At 39.1% G+C, this 25489-nt stretch overlaps 2 protein-coding genes across 8 annotated transcripts; both read right to left on the bottom strand.

Annotated features, from left to right (window-relative positions):
• Positions 1 to 452: 452 nt before the first annotated feature.
• Positions 453 to 11927, bottom strand: LOC102217522 (uncharacterized protein DDB_G0286299-like). 7 transcript variants are annotated; one of them, XM_023345406.1, is made up of 20 exons: positions 11677 to 11927; positions 10237 to 10350; positions 9549 to 9653; positions 9365 to 9466; positions 9034 to 9237; positions 8481 to 8684; positions 8301 to 8369; positions 7849 to 7959; positions 7640 to 7765; positions 5961 to 6164; positions 5041 to 5148; positions 4857 to 4958; positions 4035 to 4142; positions 3827 to 3952; positions 3584 to 3733; positions 3000 to 3119; positions 2829 to 2930; positions 2631 to 2756; positions 1253 to 1396; positions 453 to 1175 (listed from the first exon to the last, which is right to left on the bottom strand). In XM_023345406.1, exons 1-20 carry the CDS (start codon positions 11720 to 11722, stop codon positions 1111 to 1113), a joined length of 2436 nt encoding a protein of 811 aa, XP_023201174.1. In that variant the 5' UTR covers positions 11723 to 11927; the 3' UTR covers positions 453 to 1110. The 7 variants fall into 7 exon arrangements, with proteins under 7 accessions (XP_023201174.1, XP_023201175.1, XP_023201176.1 ...); XM_023345407.1 differs by lacking the exon at positions 5961 to 6164; XM_023345408.1 differs by lacking the exon at positions 8481 to 8684.
• Positions 11928 to 12762: 835 nt separating this feature from the next.
• kdm1b (lysine demethylase 1B) lies at positions 12763 to 25237 on the bottom strand. The gene is made up of 21 exons (XM_023345275.1): positions 25053 to 25237; positions 24661 to 24803; positions 23902 to 24023; positions 23739 to 23828; positions 22941 to 23052; positions 22751 to 22864; positions 22632 to 22670; positions 21775 to 21967; positions 21523 to 21707; positions 20771 to 20941; positions 20622 to 20696; positions 18870 to 19004; positions 18612 to 18783; positions 18195 to 18322; positions 17985 to 18116; positions 16996 to 17070; positions 16800 to 16916; positions 16360 to 16485; positions 14950 to 15072; positions 13986 to 14138; positions 12763 to 13485 (listed from the first exon to the last, which is right to left on the bottom strand). The coding sequence occupies exons 1-21, from the start codon at positions 25066 to 25068 to the stop codon at positions 13402 to 13404; spliced, it is 2505 nt and encodes an 834-aa protein (XP_023201043.1). The 5' UTR covers positions 25069 to 25237; the 3' UTR covers positions 12763 to 13401.
• Positions 25238 to 25489: the final 252 nt, after the last annotated feature.

The following is a 25489-nucleotide window of genomic DNA, read 5'->3' as shown; positions in this document are numbered from 1 at the left end:
CACTCAAATATTTATTTAATTTTATGTTCGTAATAGTTTAATTCTTGCTCTTTTTTTTAATATTTGCTCTCTGAAAAATATTTTTTATTTTTTCTGATCCCTTACTGATGTTTAAAAAGATAATAGTTTAACAAAAAATAATTTTTGTAAAATATTTTGATTTTCTGTGCAAATCAGTAAATTCAGGATTTTTTTTTCATCCCAGTGATTAGTGTAAACATCTGGCAGCAGTGGAATATCAAATGTTTGACTTAACAATAAATAAAAGCACAAATAGATAATTCAAGTCAACATTAAGATACATAATTATAACAAATGAGCAAACAATGAGTTCGTCCTGTTTTTATGCAGAAATGCTGTCATAACACTGCAGTAGCATTTATCTCTAAAAAGCATTCCAAACATTTTTTTTAATTCTTGAAATTGAAAATGAATAAAGACTCATTTTCAAATAATGTAGCAAATTTTAATATTAACATACATAAAACCTGCACATTTGAACATCAAAGAACACACCACTAGGTATATTTTAAACATGAAACATTTTTCTTAAACGGGACAAATATTATAGCATACCGCAGATCATTGTGAAAAAAAAAGAAAAACAAAGTTATAATTTCCAACATCATCATTTCTCCTCCAAAAAAAAGAGAGAAAACCCTTTTTTAAAATCCGTTTACACCCAAAACATCACATAATTCAGTAATTCATACTGCCAAAGTTCTTTTAAAGTATAAAAAATGTTTAGAAATCCAATTTCCTTCCCTAAACGTGAAATACTTTGGGAAACCTTTTTTATAGGAGGTGGTTAAATAATTTTATTATGACACTAAACAAGGGATTTCACCTAATTTCCTACTGATATAAAAAGAAAATCCTAAAACTAGGTGTGTGTACCTGCATGCAGAGTGGACGACGACTCACAACACGGTCAAAAACATTTTCTAAAAACCAGAAGAAGAACTTCAGGCAAACAGCCACAAATAAGAAAACTGAAACATTTCCGGAACCTGGAAAAGTTGGTCCCAAACCTAAAAAACATGAAACAAAATGTATAAAAGCCTACAGATGAGTTCAGGACTAACTAGTTTTCAGGGAAAGTTTTGTCTCTTATTCCTCCTCAGAGGATTTTTCTGGGTTTTCTGCTGTCGATTTCTCTTCGGTCTTTTCTTCTTCTGTGGAGAAAGAACCAAACCGTTAGCGCCCTCATTAGCTGGCTGCAGGTTTAATGGCGGACGGCGTGAAGGTTCACCTGCTGTGGGTTTTGTGGCGGCTGCAGCGGACTCTTCGTCTTCAGCGTCACACCTCTTCAGAGCCACTTTCACCTTCCTGGTCACTTCTGCGTGTTTGGCTGTTTGGATGGCAGCCTCCTCGTCTGAAATGCTGCTCGGTACGTCTGAAACCAAAACACCACCATGACCAGGAGGGAGCAAACGCCACTTCTGTCAGCTATAAACAATTTTTCTTTACACACATTGGAGTACCACAGGGTCGAGTGCTCGGGCCTAAAGCTTTACTTTACCTGAAATACCTGAGCTATCTCTGTAGCTGCGTGGGCTTCCAACCCTGCTACTTTCTCCTGCTACTCTCCACTTTGCATTATTTGCTGTTATTTCGGCGTCTAGCTTTATTCTCTGCTGTTGCTCTATAGAAAGTACGCCTGGTTCCTTCTTTCCCTCAGCCGGTGGCCGCTCATGCTGATCTGGAGCCGTTGGAGGATTCCTCTCCAGTTGTCCCTCTCCACTGTCACCGCATGCTTTCTCAGAATGAGGGAAAGCATTAAAGTCATGATTCAGTTCAAACTGCTGATTTCTAACTGACCTAAACTGTAGTGTCAGAAAAACGTAGCACAGTTTGATCACATCGTGTGCAGATAAATTGTTTCTTCAGTTTATTCAAAACATGTTTTCTGGAAACAGGAGGAAAAATTTCAGAGACAAATAAAATATTTTTTTATGAAAAAAATAAAACATTAAAAACATCTGGAACTGATTTAAAGTGAAAAAAGATTTGAACAAAAAAAGAGTAGGAAGAAAAATTAACAAAACAAAAAATTTAAACCAAAAAAATTAATTTGAAAGTGGAAAAAACATTTGAAGCTGAAAAAAAAAAGATTTCAAACCATAAAAACTATGAAACTGTTTCAAAATCTTTTCAGATCCAATTTCATTTTGAATAAAAATTATGGCTCCAATTTAGCTCCATAAAATTTGATTATTTTTATTAAACTGCAGGTACAAAACTAAATGTGTTTTTCAAATGACTTTATTCCTGAGGTTTATTTGAGGTTTTCAGGGAACCTGGTGACTGAAGCTGGACTTTTTCAGACTTTTTGTGCCACATTTTGTTTTAAAATCTGGGATCATTTCCAGCATCAGTAAAATAAATGCTGCAACATGAAACATTATCCAGAAACCAACAGATTATCACAAGAAAAATGTTGCTTAAATCCAACGTTTGCTCTTTTATCCGGAAACAAATAACAATATTTTGTGAATCTACTGATTCACAAAATATTTGCTGAATCTACAGAAATCAAGACAACCAGAGAAATTTAGATCTGCCGTTTACTAAATCATTTGAAAGCGATTTTAAAATTTCCACTTTCATCCTAGTGAAGCTGTTTTTACCTTTCCATGTTTTCTGCTTCTGATTCCTCCGTTTCCGGGTCGAAGCTTTTGTTCTGCTCTTTGTTCTCCAGTTGGAGCGACTCGCCGCAGCTTCGTCATCTGAGCTGTCGTCATCATCCCAGTTTCCTGCCAGGGAAAAGCAGCAAACGTTAAGACGAGTGATTGGCAGCGTTTAGCCTGCATCTGCTGCTGCACAACCTGAGGACTTCTTCGGCGGTCTTCCTCGCGGCTTCTTGCTCTTCGTGGATTTCCGACCAGGTTTCCGCCGGGGAGAGCCGTCGCCGTCGGAAGACGAAGCGTCTGAAAAACAAACCGGCAGGTTAGCGACCGAACTGATCGCAGAGGGAATCGAACCGGCAACCAGATCACCTTTCAGGGATTTTCGTTTTGAAGCCGTCGCTCTCCTTGATGAATCGTTTGTCGTCTTCTTCGTCACAAGCAGCCGCTCGTCATCAGAGCTGTGTTCGCTCGACGTCTCAGCGTAGTTCACTTAAAAACAAGTTCAGATAAGATTTATTTGTCATTGTCATCAACAGATTACAACCAGATTGAGATTTGCTCGACTCGAGTTAAGATGCAGGTTATGTGTATATACATAATATACCAAGATAAAGAAACTCAAATGAAATGAATTTATTAGTTTAAATTAGGGGGAAGCATTTTTAAAGAGGAAGAGTTGAGATTTAAAACCGAAAATAAAGATCTGAAACTAAAAATTAATCAAAGATTTGAAACTAATAAAAAGATTAAAAATTAAAACAAAAACAGGAAAAGAGATTTGAGACAAAATGATTTCAAACTAAAAATAGATTTCAAACAGAATAAAAAATTGAAACAAAAAAAGATCTGAAACTGAAAAAGAAAAACTTTTAAAACTGAGAAAAAGATTTGAAGCTGAATTTGATGTTTTGAATTAGGAAGAGAACATTTTGGAAAGGCAGATTTGGGCTCACCGCTCTTCTTGGAGGCGTTCCTCTTGGACTTCACAGCCGGAGAGGATTTAGAGAACAGCTGGACGGGTTTCCTCTTCCTCTTCGCAGGAAGTTTCTGAGCAACTTTGGTTAACGGCTCGTCGTCGGAGCTTTCGTCGCGCTCTGACGGCGCTGTGGCGGAAAAGAAAACAACCGCTGCGTTTTATCTCACCGCTTTATTCATCAGGATGAGAAAACAACCAGAAAGATAGAAAGTAATCCCACCTTTCTTCTTCCTGCCTGCTGGCTGCTTCTTCCTCCCAGGGGTTTGCTTCTTCTTCGCTGATCTGCCTGGAGGTTTGGAGGTTTTCACCTGATGATCGTAGTCAGAGTCACCAGCTGCCTCAGAATCTGAGGAAACAAAAGACAGATAAATATTCCCAGCAGCCTCAGGGATCCGAGCTGCAGAAACACGAGGATGTGTGAAAATCACCAGAGTTTCTGTCCTCTGACTCGTCAGATCTGGGAGGAGAAGATTCCTTTTTTTCTCGCGCTGCTGCTTTCTTCTTCTTGGTTAGCGGCTCGTCGTCTTCGGAGGCGTCTGGAGGATTCAGAGGAAAATCAGAACTAAACAAAAACTGTCAAAATAAAACTACAAAAATGAAACTGAAACAAACTAAAACAAAAAGATTTTAAATAAAAAAACTTTAAAGTGAGAAAAACCTGAAACCAAAAAAAATGTTAACTGAGGAATTGATTTAAAACAAAAAAGAATTAAAACAAAAACAAATTTATAACAGAAATAAAGTAAAAGAAAAAAAAAGATTTGAAACTGGAATTTAAAAAAATTAAATGAAAACAAAACTGGACAGAAAGATTTGAACATTAAAGATTTTAAAGTGATAAAAAATTGACACCACCAAAAAAAAGATTTGAAACTGGAAAAAACATCTGAAACTTCAAAAATATTTAAAACGGGAAAGATTTGAAACTGAAATAGAAAAACATCTAAAACCGAAAAAAAATTAAACAAACAAAAAAACGATTTGACAAAAAAAGACTGTCTAGTCAAAGTCCAGCCCACTGGTGTCCTGAAATGCTGCACATATAAATGCTGCGTATGCACAAAAACTGCTGTGGTGTGGAAATGTGCATAAATATATAGAAACTTTTCACAAAGTACAGAAATATTTAATATGCAGAAACATAACAGATAAATTCAGGAAATCGTTGTGTTGAGTTTCATAATGAAACAGCAAAGAATGATTGGAAAATCAGATGTAATTTATTCTAATTAGCAGAAAAGCAGTTCCACCTTTCTTCTTCCTGCCTGCTGGCTTCTTCTTCGCTGATCTGCCTGGAGGTTTGGATGTTTTCAACCGGGGATCGTAGTCAGAGTCACCAGCTGCCTCAGAATCTGAGGAAACAAAAGACAGATAAATATTCCCAGCAGCCTCAGGGAGCCGAGCTGCAGAAACACGAGGATGTGTGAAAATCACCAGAGTTTCTGTCCTCTGACTCGTCAGATCTGGGAGGAGAAGATTCCTTTTTTTCTCGCGCTGCTGCTTTCTTCTTCTTGGTTAGCGGCTCGTCGTCTTCGGAGGCGTCTGGAGGATTCAGAGGAAAATCAGAACTAAACAAAAACTGTCAAAATAAAACTAACAAAATGAAACAGGAAAAAATATTTAACTGAAAAAAATAATTTTAACTGAAGAAAAAGGATTTTAAACAAAAATTATATATAAAATGGAAAATAATGAAACTAAAACAAAATATTTAAAACTGAAAAAAATAAACTAAAACTATAAAAGAACTTAAAACTGAAACCTGAAAAATGAAATTCAAACTAAAAACAAGATTTAAAACAAAGAAGAAAATGATTTGAAAGACAAGAACCTAGAGAAAAGCCTGGATGCTGATCTGGTCTAGTCAAAGTCCAGACCACTGGTGGATTGAAATGCTGCACATATAAACGCTGCGGCTGCGCAGTGCAGGGTGTGAAAACTCAGCTGCTCACATCAGCATCAAATCGGCCTGGTTTCACCACATCACTCCAATTTTACAACAACTTCACCGACTTCATTCAGGATTCAATTTGAAATCCTGTCGTTTACGTTGAAGGCGGTTCGTAACCCGGCCGCCGCTCATCCGTCTGATCTTCTGCCGTTCCCGTTGTTCTTCCTCTGACCTTCAAAGTACAACTCAAAACTCACCTGTTCAAGTCAATTTTCTCACTTTAAGGCTCCTAGTTATTTTCTGGTTTTGTGTTTTTATAACCATTTTTTTTAACCGCCTCACATATTTTTACAAAAAAATACAGAAGTAATGTGACACATCAAAAAATGGTTAGGAAATTTCAATCAGAGATAATTTATACAAATAAACATTTACAGCAGAGCAGAAGAAGAAGAAATCCCACCTTTCTTCTTCCTGCCTGCTGGTTTCTTCTTCGCTGATCTGGCTGCAGGTTTGGAGGTTTTCACCGGCGGCTCGTTCTCGGAGTCGTCGGCTGACTTCCTGTCCTCTGAGGCGTCAGATTTGGGAGGAGAAGAATCCTTTTTGTCTTTTGCTGCTGGTTTCTTCTTCTCTTGTAGCGACTCGTCATCAGAGGAATCATCTGAAGCTACGAGAAATGATATGAAGATAGAAAACTCAGCACTAAACACAAACAGAACCCATAATGTCTTCGTAGAAGAAAGGTGAAGCCAAGATTTTAAAGTTTTATGGCAAAAACTAAGTGCAGAATCAAATTGAAGGAACTTTCAATGATTAAAAAGAATTATCTAAACACATTAGCACACTGTTAATTGCACTGCTCTTGTGTGAGATATTCTCAGTGATAAAAGTAAAGATGTCATAGCCTAAAGGCAAAGTCTTCAACATGGAGATAGTCATAAAATTTATGATTAATTAGATATTTTATGTATATTTATTTTATTTCTAAGTTATTCTTTGAATGTCCATTAATATATATGAATGCAACATTTAATAACATTGTTTTGTTTTATTGATAATTTAACAATAAAAATTCACTTTAAAGCAGAGGCGTCAAACTCCAGTCCTCCAGTCGCTGTCCTGAAACCTTTAGATGAGCCTCTGCTGCATCACCTGAATATGATAATTAGGTCATTAAGGCTCTGGAGAACTGATCTACACCAGGAGGAGGTAATGAAGCCGTTTCATTCTGTGGCAGATCTAAAAACTGCAGGACAGCGACTGGAGGCCTGGAGTTGTATTGCATGGAGGTGTAATACCTAATTACACCACTGGGTGGCAGTGCTTCTCGTGAAACCGTTGGTTGCGATACATGAAGAAGCAAACAAGATGTAAACAGTCCGTCATATTCTTTGATTAAAGTTTGATAACAAGCATATATGATTCCCATGAAGATTTAATCACACAAAATTTATTACAGCACTAACTAGTTGTATGTAGAACTAGTTAGTGCGGTTCTACATAGAACAGCACTAACAGTTATTTTGGGAGTGAAATAACTGTTGTAACATGTTAGCTTTTCGGCGCTGGGATGCTAGTTTTCCCGCTAGCTTAGCAGCTAACCTCTAGTCTCTTGTATTTTGAGTTGCTTCTGCCATATTTTAGGTTAATAGAGTCAGATTTATTGTAGTTAGATCTGCAGGTTTATGTGTAAACGTTCCAGATTGTGTTTGTATCGTCACTGAGGAAAAATGACAAAGCCTGTAATAATGTGTGATATGTTAGCTCCGCTAAATGGAAGATTTTCATAGAGAAACGCATTCAGTGAACAAAAATATCTTACATGCATTAAAAGTTTTACATTTTATGCAAATAATATAGTTTGTTCATGAAAGTTACTACTTTTGTATTCAAACATGTTTAAAATAAAAAAATTAAATAAAAAAGCAGAATATATTGTATGTATTGAGTGTAAGAAAATAATTGAACCAAAGCAGATGCACCAATATACTTTTTATGAATGTCAACAAAAAGAAAATAAATATAAAAAAAAGAAATGTAAAAATAAACTAATAAAAGAGGATTACGCTGCAGAGAAATCGTCCCAGACAGCTGCCAACATGGGAAGCAGCAGCAATAGAAGAAGATAGAAAGTAATCCCACCTTTCTTCTTCCTGCCTGCTGGTTTCTTCTTCCTCCCAGGGGTCTGCTTCTTCTTCGCTGATCTGGGTGAAGGTTTAGAGGTTTTCACCTGAGGCTCGTAGTCAGAGTCATCATCTGCGTTTGAATCTGAGGAAACAAAAGACAGATAAATATTCCCAGCAGCCTCAGGGATCCGAGCTGCAGAAACACGAGGATGTGTGAAAAATCACCAGAGTTTCTGTCCTCTGACTCGTCAGATCTGGGAGGAGAAGATTCCTTTTTTTCTCTCGCTGCTGCTTTCTTCTTCTTGGTTAGCGGCTCGTCGTCGGAGTCGTCTGATGCTACGAGAAACGATTCAAACAGAATGTAGCTAAAGCACGGTGGTGGAGGAATGATGGCTTGCCACAGCACCTGAGCAGCTTACAGTCACAATCCATTATTTTCTTCGTTGACAGATAATTTTGATAATTTCCTCTTGTTTTTTGTCTTAAAGTGTTTAATAAAAATGTTTTTCTCCAGAAAGTCGCTCTGCAGTTTGCAGCAGTAGCTTTGTGCCTTTAAGCAAACATGGCGGATATCCTCTGCTTCTTGCAAAATGAGTCCAAAAATAACCATTTATTTTTCTAATTTATTCTGCTAAAGCACATTTCAAAAGCAACGTCTGATTTATCAGTTTTCCCACCTTTCTTCTTCCTGCCTGCTGGTTTCCTCTTCTCTTTCAGAGACTCATCGTCTGAGGAGTCGTCTGAAGCTAAAGTCAGAAGAATTGGTGAGGTTAGGAGGTGGAGGTATGATGCTTTGGGATTTTTTAGCTTATAAAAACATGACAGTGATCTGAAACAATGTAGAAAAGTTTTCCCACCTTTCTTCTTCCTGCCTGCTGGTTTCTTCTTCGCTGATCTGGCTGCAGGTTTGGAGGTTTTCACCGGCGGCTCGTTCTCGGAGTCGTCGGCTGACTTCCTGTCCTCTGAGGCGTCAGATTTGGGAGGAGAAGAATCCTTTTTGTCTTTTGCTGCTGGTTTCTTCTTCTCTTGTAGCGACTCGTCATCAGAGGAATCATCTGAAGCTAAAGACAGAAAAATTAGCACTAAAGAACTCATCCATGAGGCACGGTGGTGGAGGAATGATCATGTGGGCGTTTTAGCTGATAAAAACAAAATCTGAAATGAAGAAGCAACAACAAAGAGTAATCACAGCTTTCTACTTTTGTTTTCTTCGGAAATGAAGAAAACAAAAGTAAAGAAGAAACAAAAAGAAGAAAGTGAAGAGAAGGAAAGAAAAAAGTAAAACGAAGAAGAAAGTGAAAACAAATTTAGCAACAAAGAAGAAAAAAGAAAGTGTAGAAGAGGAAAGCAAAAAAGATGAAAGTGAAGAAGAAAGTAAAGAGGGTGAAGTAGAAGAAGAAGAAATCCCACCTTTCTTCTTCCTGCCTGCTGGTTTCTTCTTCGCTGATCTGGCTGCAGGTTTGGAGGTTTTCACCGGCGGCTCGTTATCGGAGTCGTCGGCTGACTTCCTGTCCTCTGAGGCGTCAGATTTGGGAGGAGAAGAATCCTTTTTGTCTTTTGCTGCTGGTTTCTTCTTCTCTTGTAGCGACTCGTCATCAGAGGAATCATCTGAAGCTAAAGACAGAAAAATTAGCACTAAAGAACTCATCCATGAGGCACGGTGGTGGAGGAATGATCATGTGGACGTTTTCATCAAGACAACGATCCGAAACAAAGCAGCGCCGACAGAAAGTGATCCCACCATTCTTCTTCCTGCTGACTGGTTTCTTCTTCGCTGCTCTGGCTGAAGGTTTGGATGTTTTCACCTGAGGCTCGTTATCGGATTCGTCAGCTGCGTTGGAATCTGAGGAGAAAAAAAGTCAGATAAATATTCACTCCGGCCTCCGGAAGCTGAGCTGCAGAAACAGGATGAGAGGCGAAGTTACCGGAGTTTCTGTCCCCTGAGGCCTCAGATTTGGCAGGACAAGTTTCCTTTTTCTCCTTCGCTGCTGGTTTTTTTGGCGGCTCATCGTCTGATGAATTATCCGAAGCTGGAAAATAATCCAACGTTAAAAAATCCGAACTGAAACCTGTTCTCGTTAAAGCAGGGGTGTCCAAACTTTTTATCACATGGGCCAAAATCAAAAATATAGATATATAAAAAAATAAAGATATGGAAAGATTCGGAAGTAACTCACAGCCTAAAAATAATAAGAATGGAAAGATTTAAGCAAAATCAACCAATTAAAGCTGTTTAATTTTGTTGTTTTTTTGTATAAAAGTAATGTAATTGATAGTAGATCCAAAACTGAAAAGGTTTAATAAATTATGTACAGCAGTTTTTCAGTAAAAGTCTCTACATGTTTTTATAATGCTACTCATTATAAAAACATGTTTATAAAAAGATAAATACTTTATGTTGTGCTTAAAATTTTCTATTGTGAGAAAATTATGTTGGTAATAATTTTACCCTGATTAAAAATAAGCAGTTTGAGTTTGTACCTGTGATGGACAGGACAAAGTTGTATCATTCATTCATTTCATTTGGAGGACCCATAAAATCACTCCAACGGCCACAGACGGCCCCCGGACCACACTTTGGACACCCCTGCTTTAAATAAAGTGTTTTGTCACCTCCGCTCTTCTTTGAGTTGGCGTTGTCACATGACTTCTTGTCGTCGTTCTGCGGCCTCATGAGGAGCTTCGACAGCGGGACGAACTCCTCTTCATCAGAGCTGCTTTCCTTCCCTGATTGGTTAATCAGGAAAATTACTGTTACTTTACATTACAATTATTAAAATAAAACTGTAGTATTCAAATGTAAATTGTAATAAGTAAGAGTACCATCAAATTAGGTTTTTTTCAGTAGTTTGTTTTGAAATGATGCTCAGAAATAGATGCATTTTTTAGCAATTTTTACATTTATTGAGACACATTTGTTGCCAGGCTTGTCGCATTAATCAATAAATCGCCTGATAAATTAAAACAAGCTCAATAATTTCCATTTGCATGATTCATGTTTTTTCTCTCTCTGGTGGTTTTTTTTAGGATAGTTTTGTTTCCAGAGATTTCATAATTCATTTTATTTGCTGTTTCTGTTCTGGGATATTTAAAATGTCTTCCAGTGTTAAATTTGATTGAAATGTAAAGTTTATTGATCTTTAATGTGTTCTTGCATTATTATGCCATTACCATTATATTATCATTTATCGTAATAACTTCTGGGAAAATTTATTGTCTAGAAAAATTTAAGGTGAAAAGCATAACTGTTGCAAATAAAATTAATAATAAAAATTTCTTTAATAAAGTCCATATTGATCCTAATTAAGCCTGTAATTATTACAAATATTTCTGGGTGATAACTTGCCCCAGAAGTTATTGCAATCAGCGATAATATTGTTATACCATATTGGCATAATAATAACCATAATTATTACAGTAATAAAAGTTATCAAATGAAGACAGTGGATCTGCTTCAATAGTTGTATTGTGACTTTATAACACCTCACAGTGTCTATTACTTTTTTAAATCGTAAGGTCAGGCTTTTTAAAAATCAGTGATCGGCCTGAAAATGCAATCAGTGCAACCTTAATTAAGAGTTGATTATACAATAAATTACTGATCCATCCCAGTTAACCATGCCGGCTCGTTTCTAGACTATAGTTAGAAAAACAAAGAGTTTAACCAGGTCAAAGGTCAGAAACAGAGACTCTAAGTTACAATGACCCCCAGCATTACTGGGCCAAGTCCTTTAAAAGCTGTTAGAAATCTAAATGTGTCCTGGGTTTGGATTGCGGCAAAATTTGCATTACATTTTCATAAAACAAGCCATTGTTATTTTCAAATGCACGTCTGCAGAGAGTTTCAGCTCCAGTGTTGCTGGGATTTTACTAAACCAGCACATCAGTTGCAGGGAGGATGAATGGATGAATCTCATGAATCCATGAGAAACCAAGGGATTCACTCGACCTGAAAATTATTTTCTGCACATCTGCAACCGCTTTGTGGTGAGAGCAGCTAAGCGCAGTGATTTCCTCCCAGTTTGTGCTGTAGTAATGAGTAGAAGCGGCTACCTGCAGATCGGTGGGCCACCATGCTGCTAGCAGTGCTGCAGTCCATCCTCACGGTCTCTCACTTCATCACGGCGGGTTTTACTGCCTTTATCAAACCCACCGCTCCCTGCGGTGCTCCAGCAAACAGCACACACGGCCACGGGCTTGTGAAACCCCGAGGAAACGGTTAAAACCCGCCAGTTCCCGCACTAAATACTACGTTAACCACTGCTTTGTTTTCTTCCGGTTAGCTCCGACAGAAAAAGGCGGGCGGCGGGTGTTGATGACGCGTCACTCGGACTATCGTCGTCGCTTAGCAACAAAATCGAAGTTAAAACTGTGAAATTCAACTCAATTTAAAAAAATACGTTATTTAACCTTAAAGGGAAATTTAATGTTTCAACTCATATTACCAAAATTTCTTCGAAGAGTTGTTGTGGATGCTAAGACTGCGACTAGGAAGCATCTCCTGTAGCAGTCAGTACAACACCGCGCTAAAGAAGCCTCTGACTGGATGGTTGTATCAGCCTAATAACAAGGATGCTCCGGGTTGTCTGTAATATTCTTTGTACCATAATCTTCAGCGGTTCCACAGCAGATCTCAGAACACAAAGAGATTATAAAGATACACAATTATGTATCTTTATGGTCAAAAATACACATTACAGTATTTAGCTGTATTTGAAACATTAGAATGATTAAAATGTTTTAAAAACATATTTTGACTCGATATCAAAGTCTTGTTTTCAAATTAGCAGCATCAATAAAATATTCAAAATATATTTATAGTCACACTAATAGCTTTTCAGTATTTCAAGTGTTTTTGAATTGAATTTGATTAAGAGGTTGTTTCCTTCAATGCCTGATGTTTCTAATGAGCATCGTACTGAAATGTACAGTTTCAATGTTCAAATGTGCAATCTTTAATTACTATCAGATTGATAGTAATCTGACAGTACTATCAGATTACTATCAAAACCCAATTTGATATCAAAACCCAATATTTTTGTATTGATTAGCTAAAGTTTTAAAATCAGTGACTCAAGTATGTTTCCATTTTATAATTGAAAGTAGGATGTAAATGTTACAGCAGGAGTAGATCTGATCTTTGTGGCAGTTTGTAGCTCGGTTTATTACACAAACAAGACAAACAGGACATGAAGTCACATGAATCCTCATTAGTCACAGTTAATCGAGAGAAAGTGAGGAACTTCTCCAAATCTCAGAAACGTCACTTTTCAGGAAGGATTTCCGTCGTTTTTATGCCCACATATTGAAAACCGTCCGATGTTTTAGGGTCAGCACTTCCTGATAAGATCCCTGAGAAAGAAACAGAAGAGTCTGCTGTATTCTGAATGCTGAGGTCCACTTGGTAAGAAACTTACTGTTTTAAATCAAAAGTGCTGCGGAAGAATCACTCTGACTAAATCAACAATTCATCATAAAACATCGACCAGAAAAACTACAGATCATAAATTTCTACAATTGGGAAAACTTTGAATAATCTGTTCAGTGATGATGGGACGCCTGAGAGTTCATCCACATTTCAGTCTCATTGTTCATTGTGTTTCTGATGAATCTACAGAGCTGCAGTTTGCATCAAATGACATAAATAAACAGCATTTTGCTGGTGGAAATGAGCTGCAGATCCGGACCGGAACCGGAACCAGCGGCAGAGACGGCTGTCACAGTGAGTACGGGGTTCGAGTTGGTGCTGGTGCTTCAGAGAGCGGCGGGGCGGTCCGGTCACACGGCGGCCATCTTGCTGGCCTCTCTGACGCCGCTGAGGTAGGCTCCGGTCACCGTCTGAGGGAAGTGTCGGTTTGTGGCCTGAGGAGAAGAAGAAATGCGGCGAACGAGTTTTAACTTTTAAAATGTCCTGAACTTCTGGGATAATAACTAATCTTTAAATCTTATTTATCTAATCTAATCTAACTAATCTTCCTTTCCTATAACAATTATGCAGGTTGTCTTTGGATTGTAGCTTCTTCGGTGACTCTAGTATAAAGATGCATCATTTTGGTTAAAAATACCTCTACATTTAAGCTACAACTGGGCAAAAAGTAACGGTAAACTGATTTCAGGCTGGAAGCTGTTGAGATTGTGCAGAATGGGATTAAATGTATTTAGGATTAAAAAGTTTGGTTCATTCCTTAAGTGCCTGGTGTTGCTAATTAGCAACAGAAGAATTTAGGTTTGTTATTGCATTTAAAGCTGAGTTTCACATCATTTATGCATAAAAATGATCAAAATCAATAAAAAAGCATAAATTATAATGGTTAAAGTTCTGCTTACGAGAGTAAAAAACATTTTGAGGGAAGCAGCGTTACCTCGCCTGCAAAGAAAACTTTTCCCTGCACGTCTTCTGCCAGGATGTCGTAGGCCTCTCCGCTGCCCCCTGTCTTCACGAAGCTGTATGACATCTGGGACCACACGTCTTTGCTCCAACGCGTCACAAAATAATTCAGAGGATCAGGAACTTCCTGTCAACAAATGGTAACAAGTGACATCCAGGTGCTGTAAAGCAGAAAACGTCCGTCTGATTTTAATAAAAGAAGCAGTTTCAGTTGCTGCTCTGAAACAAACATGTGTTTAAACACCAAGACGGTAAGAAAACAGCAATGACTTCAGAGAAACAGCTGTTGCTGCCCGTAAACCCTAGGTTAAAGGTCATCTCCAAGCCATCTGAAGTTCATCATTCTCCAGAGAGAAAGATTATTAACAAGACAAAAACAAATTAAACAGTAATCAAAAATTGTAAAGATGAACATAAAAATGATTATTTCCAAGAGGAAAACTTCTTGGAAACAAGAAGGAATTCAGCCCAAGGTCAGAGGTGAGAAGGTGAAACCCAGAGAAATGACCAGAACCCCAGAGCTCCATCTCAAACTCTACAGGCCTCAGTTAGCAGGCTACAGGTCAAAGGTCGTGACCCTGAACCAGCATAGCTGTTTGATAGGATTGAATCAGAAAGCTTCTTCTCTCTAGAAACAAAATGGCCACCAAACTGAGCTTAGCAGAGCTGAACCTGGATGAAGGACAGAATTACAGAGACAACGTCCTCTGGGCCAGCTGTGAAACACGGTGGTGGCGGGATGGTGATCTGGGCTTATTCTACACCTTGCAGCCACTGAGTGGTGCCTCATCTCCTCTGCAGAACAAATTATTCTAGAGACATCTGCCTTGGTGCAAACTGGGTCATCACAGGACAACGACCCCAAACAACACAACTAATCTGTTGTGATGGTCTAGTCAAAGTCCAGACCTCCTGCTGTGCTCGCCAAAGGTCGATACCTGCTCTGTGAAAAGTTCTCGCAGGACCTTCAGGCACTCGTCGACCACCTCCGAGTCCTCCAGGTCCCCGACGGCAGAAACCGCGTCACCAGACATGATGGACATCAGCACAGCCTGTTTCCCCTGGTTGTCACCAAAACACAAAAACAGTTTTAACACATTAAATAACTGCAGAGTCTCAATCTGTCATATTCTCACTGTAGCTCAGGAAATCTTCAGCTACAATGAGAAACAAACATGTTTCTATGGCTTAACTTCAAAATTCAAATGAACTACACTTTTGTTTTTCTTCAGTCTTAATGTTTGGTAATTTCTGCCACTAGGGGGCAGCATTTTGAGTTGCTGGTTGTGATCGTTTCTTTTTCATTGATATTAAACAGAAACAGTCTGTGATTGACTTCAAGTCGTGAACACAACTGTTTGCACCAGGTTTATAATTGTTTTTAGTTTTTTATTATAGTTTAATTTCGTTGTGAGTTTTTGTTTGTCTCTTTCAGTTAGTTTCTTGAGTTTGTTTGCTAGTTTTTATTAGTTGTTAGTTAAATATTGCTTTGTTTTTATGAGAAATAGCATTAATTACAGTCTTTTCATATTTGGTTAATTTTCAGGTGCAGAATTCAACAAGGTCAAAGTATCGTGATCATGTTTACATTGATTGGGTAATAAATACTCAACAGAAGATACGATTTTCAAAAAATGTATTTAATTATTGTTGAACAACCAACTGACTTTGGGGTTTTATCCCAACTTTTGCTGTTGCCATTTTGCAGATTAGCGTTAGGAGGATTATGGAGTGCCGTAATTTGTCAACAGCTCAGTAAACTGCTTGGGTGGAAAAAATAAATCACATCAGTTTGAAAGGCTAATAAATTGAAACATAAAAATGAAAATGAAGGATATTATTATATACTCCATTATATTTTAGTTTTATAAAAGCCCAATATAGTTCCACTAACTTATAGTTTTCCCCTGTTAATTACTGTTTTTATTTATTTCAATAAACAAAAATGTTTTCCTAATTTCAGTTTTTGTTATTTTGTTAGTTTTAGTTAACTATAATAATCTTGGTTTGATACATTTTTCACACGACCTTTGTGTGTGAAAGACGCAAAAAACGTTGCAAGTTTTTTGGCCATCCTGGGTTTCCATACAGGAGAGCAAGAGTTTATCAGAGTTGATGCCAGAATATGTTTGTGAGTTTTAAATGCACAAACTGCAAATTACTGTTTGCTTACAGCAGAGAAACTGAGGATTTTATGACTAATTACTCTTTAAAATCGGGGATTATTTCTTGATCAAACCTGAATTCTTCTGAAGTTTTTAACATTAAAAAACTGGTTTCCATAATTCGATTCAGTCAAGTCGTTCAATAAAACCCAGTTAACAGCGTAAAGTGAGTAAAGTGCCAACCTGTGGATCGAGGTCGTAGAAGACACTGAACATGCCTCTCTTCTCTGGACACGGCGGGATGTGACCAAAATAATCCGCTCCTTGGATCTTTGAGTCCCAGAACCGGTTCGGAAACTGAAGAGCAATCTGCAGGATAATTTACTGACATTAGAAACCGTAAAACCTGCCAGATGTTTGGCCTCAAACTCAGTGGGTCACAAGTAAAACGCTCAACACGAAGGCGGACAGTTCAGATAAATTAAATGTTCTGGTTTCCTACAACCGTAGGTCCAGATAAACTTTTAAGAACATTCAGAAAAACCCATTTCTGGGCTGTAAAGTCGACTTTTAGCAAATTAAATCATCATTTAAAAATAGATTTTTATATTTCCGCAGGTTGTTTTTATTTAAAACATTAAAAGAAATCTGCTGCACGTCTCTGGACAGAAATCTTTCATGACCTTTTCTATGATTCCCGCTCCCAGACTGTGGATTGCCTTCAGCTTCCGTTCAGGAAGCGGCGGGTTGAAGCGGATGGCGTTCTTCTGAAGCAGAGTCAGCGGGACCGTAACGAGGACCTGGAGGACGACAGTCCACATTAAAACACACCTGACGTGTTGCCATGGAGATGATCCGGTTTCACAGCAGGTGTGCTACCTTCTGGGCCGTCCACTGGGATCCGTTAGAGGAGGTCACTTTAACAGCGTCAGCTGAGTAGTCTATGGCCTGAACCTGGAAAAACAACAAGACTTCAGCATTAAGGCGAAGTGGGAAAAACTTGGATCTTTAATAATTTCCACACTAATAGAGCAGCATGTTACTGTAACTGCGTGTGAATACAAGAATAGAAATTCAGGTCAGACATTTTAATTTTTCCCATCAGTCACTGGAGTTTCAGGATGCATTTTTCAAGATGGCTGCCCTTTTTCAGCCTTTTAATCCAACTGTCCCCATTTTCATGACTTTATGAATTTTATGTCACATCATATGTTTTGAACTTTGGTCATTCTATTCATACAACTTAAAATAATAATATGTAGCAAAATCAGAAACTGACGACTTTGTTGTTAGCGAGTCTCACACCAGTCGTCAAGTGGAAGGAGATGAGGACGTGGATGTTAGCGTTAGCTTCAACTATTTTTTATTTGCTTAGCAGCTTAGCGTTATTGTCTGCTCATATCTTTTATGTGTATAGCAGTAGCTTCCACTACTATTTTTATATGTTTAGCATTAGTTTCCATTAGCTATTTTATTTGCTTAGCAGCTTAGCGTTAGCTTCTGCTAATTCCTTTCTGTTTAGCTTTAGCTACTGTAATTTTTTTATTGTTTAGCAATTTAGTGTCAGGTTCTAGTCATTATGTTTAGCAGATTAGCTTCTGCTAATTTTTTATGTGTTTGTGTTTAGCAGTTTGGCATTAGCTTCAGCTAGTTTTATCTGTGTTTAGTGGCTCAGCATTAACAACTGCTAATGTTTTGTTTAGTGGTTTAGTATTAGCAACTGCTATTTTTTCATCTTTCACTAAGTTTTTAAATACTTAGCAGTTTAGTGCTAGTTTTTGCTAATTTGTTAACCTGTTAAGCAGTTTACCGTTAGTAGAGCTACAATTCTTGTTAAGAGAATTAGTGGTTAGTGCTTCGAGACGTACCGGACAGTTGGTGCGGATGTCGAGGCCTTCAGCCAGTTTGTGGAGTAAAACTGAGTAACCCTTCGTTAGTAGAGTGTGATCTCCTGAGAACTGGGCAAAAAACTCGTTGTGGTCCCAGAATCGGGCCGATACCTACAAAGAAACAAGAAGACACTAGAAATGTCCCAATATCATCCTCTCGTCTGCTTGTTAAGCGGCACAGAAACTCACCTGGTCTAACGTGCTTCCGCAGGCGAACTCCAGGTTGCTGAGATGAAACTGAAGAACTTTCTCCTCCAAATCACTGAACTGCATCCCAGACTCCTGCAGGAAGTTCTTCTTTATCTCCTGAACCTTTTCTGTGGAGACGATAAAACAATCACACACACGTCTTCTCCTCTGAACTATGTCCTAGATATTAACAACAAAACCTGCGCCACAAAGAGAAATCTGGAAAAATAAAGATTCAAAGACAAAACACCTGAAGAATCAGAATTATGACGCAAGTCTCACATAAATGATGGAAAAAACGCAACATGACCGTTCAGACTGCAGATACGGGATTGGAAAAGATCTGATATTTTTGGATGAAAAAGTCCGATTTTGGTCGTTGTGTGGATACATCCACTAATGAGAAGTGCACAGCACCTCCTAGTGGTGCGTCCTGGCTCTGCGACTTGTCGTTCCTCCAGTCTGAAACCACGTCCAGGATGGCGTTGAAGTGGAAGTCCATGCGCTTGTCGATGGCCGGGTCGGTGGCTCGCCCGCCCTCCTGGAAGAGGTCGCAGCGCTCGCCCAGCTTGTGCATCCTGATGCCCATCTGCAGAAGAGTCATCATAATCATCAGCGCCCCCCAGAGGCGGCAGCGGCTACAGCAGCTGAATGTGCCGGCGGTTGGAGCAGAACCTGTTCACACATCAGAGCGATGGGGTTGTTCACGCAGCCGTTGACGATCTGGGCGCCTCGGCCGACGGTGACGCCCAGAGAGCCGTCGTCCCAAACCCGACCGCCAATTCTGTCCCGGGCCTCGAGCAGAACCACCTGGATTCCGGAACATTTGGGCAGTTATCGATTAATCTATCGATAATTTTATACATAACTGATCATTCAGGGGAAAACAATAGGGCAGGATGATGCGGCTGAAAAACTTATGACGATAAAAGCATTTAATTTTTTTGTTTAATGTATTTAATTTGTTTTATGTGTAAATCTGACATACAGCCAAACTGGCGGCGTGACCTTTCCTGTTTCATTAACCCTCTATGGCATGGCGTTGCCCTCAGGCAACAAACCACATAGCTGTACCTCACATTGCTCCTTTATTTTATTTTTTGGGGGGCATGATTTTTGACATATTTTTGTCCAAAAAATAGTTCTTTTATGAATATAGTTTTTGTTTGATTTGTATTTCATTTCTCATAATCAGTGTAGACAATCTTGGTGTTCTAGACCAATGTTACCCTGAGGCAACAAACCCAAATCTGGTTCCAGGAGGTGTCAGAGTCCGATTTTATGATTGACATGTAATTAGGGACCACCAAGCTCCCAAAGAATGCAGGAAAATATTTCTTCCCCACAAAAATAAAAAGTCATGCCATAGAGGGTTAACAGTTTTCTCTACAGGCAGTTATGAGGAACGGTGGGGAAACTTGAAACTACTGCTGCACCAGTTACTCAACTGGTTGTTGCTAGGTAACCAAAGAGTGAGTGGGTTGATGGCACCAACTTTGCTCAGCTGGCCAATAGAGGGTGAGCTGCTAAATTCAAATTCAGAAATACTTTATTGATTCCAAAGGGAAATTAAATGTTATTGCAACTCATATTGATTCAAATTCTTAAGAGTTATTGTAGTGATTGCAAAGCGTTTCCTCTGCCTACATTTCCCAGAATGCCGTGCGGTTCTGGATCGGAGTTCAGTGACCATTCTATATATCGAATATTCTAACAGACGTATTATTTGTTGATGTTGACTACAATCAACATTTTTATTGATTTATTGTCCAGCCCTAGCTGCAACTAACAGCTAATGTTAGTTATTGATTAATTGATTATTCCAACGATTAATCAATTCATCATTGAAAATATGGCACTTTATGCAAATTTTCCATTCAAGCCTTTTTTATACAATATTAGCAATAAGAAAATAAACAGGTTATTACCTAAAATCCAATAACAACATTCCATTAATGAATGTTTGATCTTTTGTAGCAAAGGATTCATCCGCACTAAAAAATCCTTCTGACCGTTTTACACGTGAAAAGCTCAGATCTTTCTGCTGGACTGAACATCAAGACAACGCAAAGCTCATCTGATTATTTTATTTTTGATTAACCGATTACTTGTTCTGTAGCAAGACGATTAATGGAAAATTAATTTCTTTAGCAGAGTTTGAATGGGATGAAACTATAACTATACCACCAGAGTTTTGGCTAGTGCTTATTTACAAAGTTTTTTAATTAATTCAATGTTAATAGAAAATGAAAATACTTTTTGGACAGTTTTGGCTTAATTTCTGCTCAGTATGTGTTCCTCTTTCAGCAAAAAGAGTCTATAATCCAGTTAATGACAATTATTTCGATTAATCACTATTAATCATGTCAGTCTAGAGCACAGCGTTGAGATCGGACAGGGAAAGTTCAGAGGTTTCCGGATCTCTACCTGTGTGCCAAAGTTCTGCAGCTGCCGGGCCGCAGCCAGTCCTGCGGCGCCGGCACCGATGACGATCACCTTCTTCTGCGAGGAGAAAACGCATCGTGAGCCCAGATCAGATGATGGATTTAACAACAGGAAGAAGCAGAGATCCTCACAGAGCGGTATCGTTCAGGCAGCAGAGGCTGCTTCACGGCCAGAACGCCGGTGTTGATCAGGCCCTTCCTGGTCATGAAGTGGAGAACCCGGTCCAGCTCCTGAACGCAGCACACGCGCACCAAACCACGAACGATGATGTGCTGAGCACACTTCTCAGCCGTTAGCACTTCCTTCAGAAAAAACAGGGAGGAATACATTTTATCATTTCCTGCTTCTAATTCTGATTTTTAATAATGAAGGCTGGAGAACGACTGATAAAAATGATTTTGAAGGTAAACAGAGTTGAGTTTTTCTGGAAGGAGAACATGTGATCATACTGTGAGCTTTCCAGGAACAGAGTGCCCTTTTATAACACAATCAAGTAACTATGTTACCTTCTGATGTCATAAAAATGCTCTATATTTCAAATATGACTAACAGAATTTTAATTAACCCTTTGGCAACATTTTTACCAGCGTTGCTCTGAGAAGTAGCTCAGCAGTCCCACCAGCTGTTTGCTAATTGGCTAGTCTGAAGGAGCTGAGTAGGGGAGGAGCTGTGCCATGAAGGCGGGGCTAGGTCCAACCAGGCTGAATGGTTGTCATGGAGATTAAAGGATTTCTCAAACATGCATGAAAGAATCAAAGCAACACTGCAGGAATGTTTTTGATGAGGGAATAACATGAAAATCTGATGGAAAGATCAAAAAAGTTGATTTTATGTGATACTGCCCCTTCAGGCGCACAGCCTCACTCTGCCGCCTGGTGCTCACCTTGCAGTTCTTGTGCCAGGAGGCCAGGATGAGGTTCCTCAGGGCCAGGTACATGGTGGGATCCCGGGAAAACTCTGGAAACTCGTAGAGCTCGTCCAGCTCCATCATGTCGGGCCGCACACACAGAGCCTTGCCGCACTCGTTGGGCTGGTAGAAGGGCTGGAAGTACGGACAGAGGCCTGGAACTGACGGAGAGGAGAGGTGATGATGCTTCGCTCCGGTCCAGAACGTCGGCCCATCTCCTGAACTTACTCTGCGGCTGCACGGCTCTGCACGGCTCCGCCCGCAGCTCGGCCGCAGAGACGTTGCAGGGAGAGCCGGACGGACTCATCCCCACGCAGTCGGGATAATACGCCGAGAGGAACGCGCCGGCCGGACTTTCCTTCAGCAGCGGAGGCAGAATCAGCATGGAGTGCCACCAGCTCTCACTCACCTCTGCAACCCTCTGGAGACAAAAACCAGCCGGAAACACTCAAAATGGACAAAAAGCCCTGAAATAAACTCATCATAACAACCCAAATACAAACTTTACTTCAAATATGTTTATTCACTGGGGCAAAAATACCATCTTCAGTCCATACCTAAACCAGAAGTGCTCCACTTTTTTGCACCCGCATCAATTCTTTCTAATTAAAAACTTTTAATCTCTTTAGCTTTTTGTTTTTTAAATAAAGGGCCACCAGAGGGCGCTAAGGGGCCTCAGATCAAGTTAATACATTTTTTTAAAAATCATATTTTTTTTAATCAGAATTTTTTTTTTAATCATTATTATAAATCATTATTATAAAATATGTTAATTTAATGCATTGAAATGTTCTGAGGCAGAATTTATGCTAAACTAATGAAATAATTATTAGATACTGAATAAAAGTGAGAAAAGTTTCTTTACATATTAACAGAAACTTATCTGACTGTAAAAAAGTTATAAACAATTGCAGCTATTTATTCATATTTTAACAATTTGTGGGTTTAATCAGTAGATTGTGGAACAACCGTCCCTTTAAGAACATTATAGCATTCCCACTTTTGGTGAAATGTTTCTACATTTGTCAGGGAGCGGTGCTTTGTTTACTACACATTAATGATTTTAAAACATTTCTGCATCTTACCAAGTCCTCTGGTTGGGAACACTGGTCAGGTCCTTCAATCTGTGAGCAGAAACAATGTTTCCACGGTGACCAAACGGAGAAAACTGGGGTGGACTCTGATTTTTGCGGCTCCTCTTTACCTTGATGTTATTGACCTTCATCCCGCAGCGGTATGCTGCTGCCAGGGAGGCGGTGAGCTGGATCTCCTTGGTCAGCTGGCGCCACTTCCTGCAGTCCGGTTTGGTGCACTGAACCTGAAGGGAACGCATCAACGTTACTGATGAAAAAAAAAAAAAAACGTTGTGAAGGAGGAAACGTTCGGCCACTCACCCAGAACGGCAGCTGCTGGTCAGCCATGAAGGCCTTAAGGCTCGGCTCGCTTTTCCCGTTACTAGTCCACACTTTCTTCCAGGAAGCAAACGTCTCGTAGCCGTCCTTGTGACTGCACAGAAAGACTTATACCAGGGTTGTCCAGACTGTGGCTCTGGGCCGTTTGTGGCCCTTGAAATGTTTTGTTCGGCCCCTCACCAGAAGTCAATAATGGTAAAAATTTGGCCAACAATTTTTGTCAAAATTTAAATTCCAAAACAGAAAATTTTTATTTTTTTAATGTTTTGGATGTTTAATGACACATTGCAAAAACACAAAATTTTACCAAGTATTTGTAGTTTTTAGTGCAAATATCTTAGCACACTTGAATTAAGTGTACTATAGGACCAGTTTCCTGCATTAACATGACTGACTTAACACAAGTTCCTATATTTTGCTGAAAATTTACTTGTAAGCTAGTTTTGTCTCTTTTCAACTGAGTCAAAATATCTGAACTAGAAACTACAACATACTTGATAGGATTTGGTGTTTTTGCAGTGAATACAGATTTAATAAAAACAGACTAAAGTAAAATAAAAGACATTTGTGCAGGTAAAACTAAAAAATGAAAAAATATTGTAGAAAATAAATAAAAAAATCTAACTAATTTTTGCATTGTTAATATAATGACCTCTGTAGCCCACCAGTAATTTAAATTGGCTAGTTTTGGCTACTGGGGCAGAAGCCTGGACATCCCTGATTTATCCTGAATTTGCTGCATCATAATATCCTTCCAGTGAGAGCTGCAGGTAGTTTTACCTTCTATAGGAGTGATCAAAGCACTCGTTGCAAAAATGTTCACCACATGACAGGTGGTACCAGCGAGAAGTGTATCCATTTTTTGCACACCTAAAAGGAAAGAAAAGCCTCTGTTAGAGACAATCCGAGTGTTTGACCTCTCACCTTATTTCAGCTCCACTACCTGTCTGATGCACTCGCAAAACAAACTGGGTAGATGGCCGAGCATCCCGCCTTCTCACACTTCCTGTACTTCTTCTCAGCCTGCTCATCTTCCTCCTCTGTTTCCGTGGCTTTCCTTTTACTCTGGCATCCAGAGGAGACAATAAAAGATCAGTAAATGTAAATGGCATTTAAAGCTACAGTATGTCATTTTTACAAAAATATATATTTTTGTTAAACCTGTCACCATGGTGTGACAGTGTAATATCAATCATCTCCTCCACCTCCTTCCTGAGCTGCTATTGCCATTTGAAGAAATGCCCTGAGCCAAGAGGAGGGTCTCAGCGCTGTCAATCAACTCGTGAAGTAGATGCTAAATGTTCTAATGGCGAAGAAACAACTTATTATTACAGAAAAATAGCTGTTTATCCGCCTCATGGGTAGAAATGCTAACTAGCATTAGCATTCACGACCAGCTTTGTTGACGAGGAGAAGCTGCGTCATAGCAGAGGCTTGAATGGATTAATGGACTACTTTTGGTTTATTTTGTTTTTCTTTTTAATAAATGGGCCGAACTTGAGTTTTTGTCAGCTGTGGTTGAAGTAAACTGGTAAATTCTGAAAAATATTTAAGAACGTTTTACATATATGTTATTATGAAAACATATATATTCTTTAAATAATGAATAAGAACAAACATGTAGTTTTCGATATGAAATGGAAGCTTAGCATCGAAGCAGACATGTTTACGGTATAAACACAGCCCTCCTGCTGCAGCTCACCTGCCCAGGTGGAGGGTTGTTGCTGCGCTTCACCCGGGTCGTGTTCTGCCTCCCGGAGGAGCGCAGGGTCTGTCCGTCCCCCGGGGACTCACCGGAGCTCCGTTTCCTGGCTCTGCGAGCACCGGAGCCGTTCCCGGAGTAATCTGCAGACAACAACATCAAAATGTGTTGGAGAGGAACAATGGAGCGGAGCAGAAAACAGGCCTTTACTGCGACCGATTAGAGTGTTTTAATTACAGATGCTGTTAAAAACAGTTTAAAACCGATTACAAGCTGATTGGGGTCATTAACAGCGAGCAGGCGCTGAGCTTTGGACATTTTAAGCTCTTTAAATGAACCGAACAGCAGCTTTTCACTTTAGCATGTTAGCAGTTAGCAGCCGTAACACCAACCTGCGTCCGACAGCATGGCGTCCCGCTGAACTCCTGTTAAATCAGGGCTCAACCTGCCCGTTTGTTTATAAAAAGGTTCAATAAATTAGTTAAATTATCTTTTGTTGTTGTGAAGAAAGAAAAGCGCAGCTGACATCAGAAAACTGCTTCCTGTTTAGCCCAGGAAATGGGCGGTTTGGTTCGGCTTGGTTTTGGTGCTACGTTTAAAGTACCTCGTAAATCACATTATAAATTTGAAAACAACGAAAAGCTAAACCGGATACCTGTACAATCCATTCACAATTTATTTCTAGAACATTTTCATAAATTCTAACATTCAAAATATTTGTATATAAGAGATTATGATTCTGTAGGCCTATGTAAAGTTAAATTAACGCGATATAAAACTTTAGGTGAGGGAACAATGACTTATTAGTACAATTTCTTAGATTCCGAAG

Source organism: Xiphophorus maculatus, chromosome 13 (assembly GCF_002775205.1).
Source record: "Xiphophorus maculatus strain JP 163 A chromosome 13, X_maculatus-5.0-male, whole genome shotgun sequence".
Taxonomy (NCBI): Eukaryota; Metazoa; Chordata; class Actinopteri; order Cyprinodontiformes; family Poeciliidae; genus Xiphophorus; species Xiphophorus maculatus.
The sequence above is the reverse complement of the archived record's forward strand: the minus strand, read 5'-3'. Positions and strand labels throughout refer to the sequence as shown.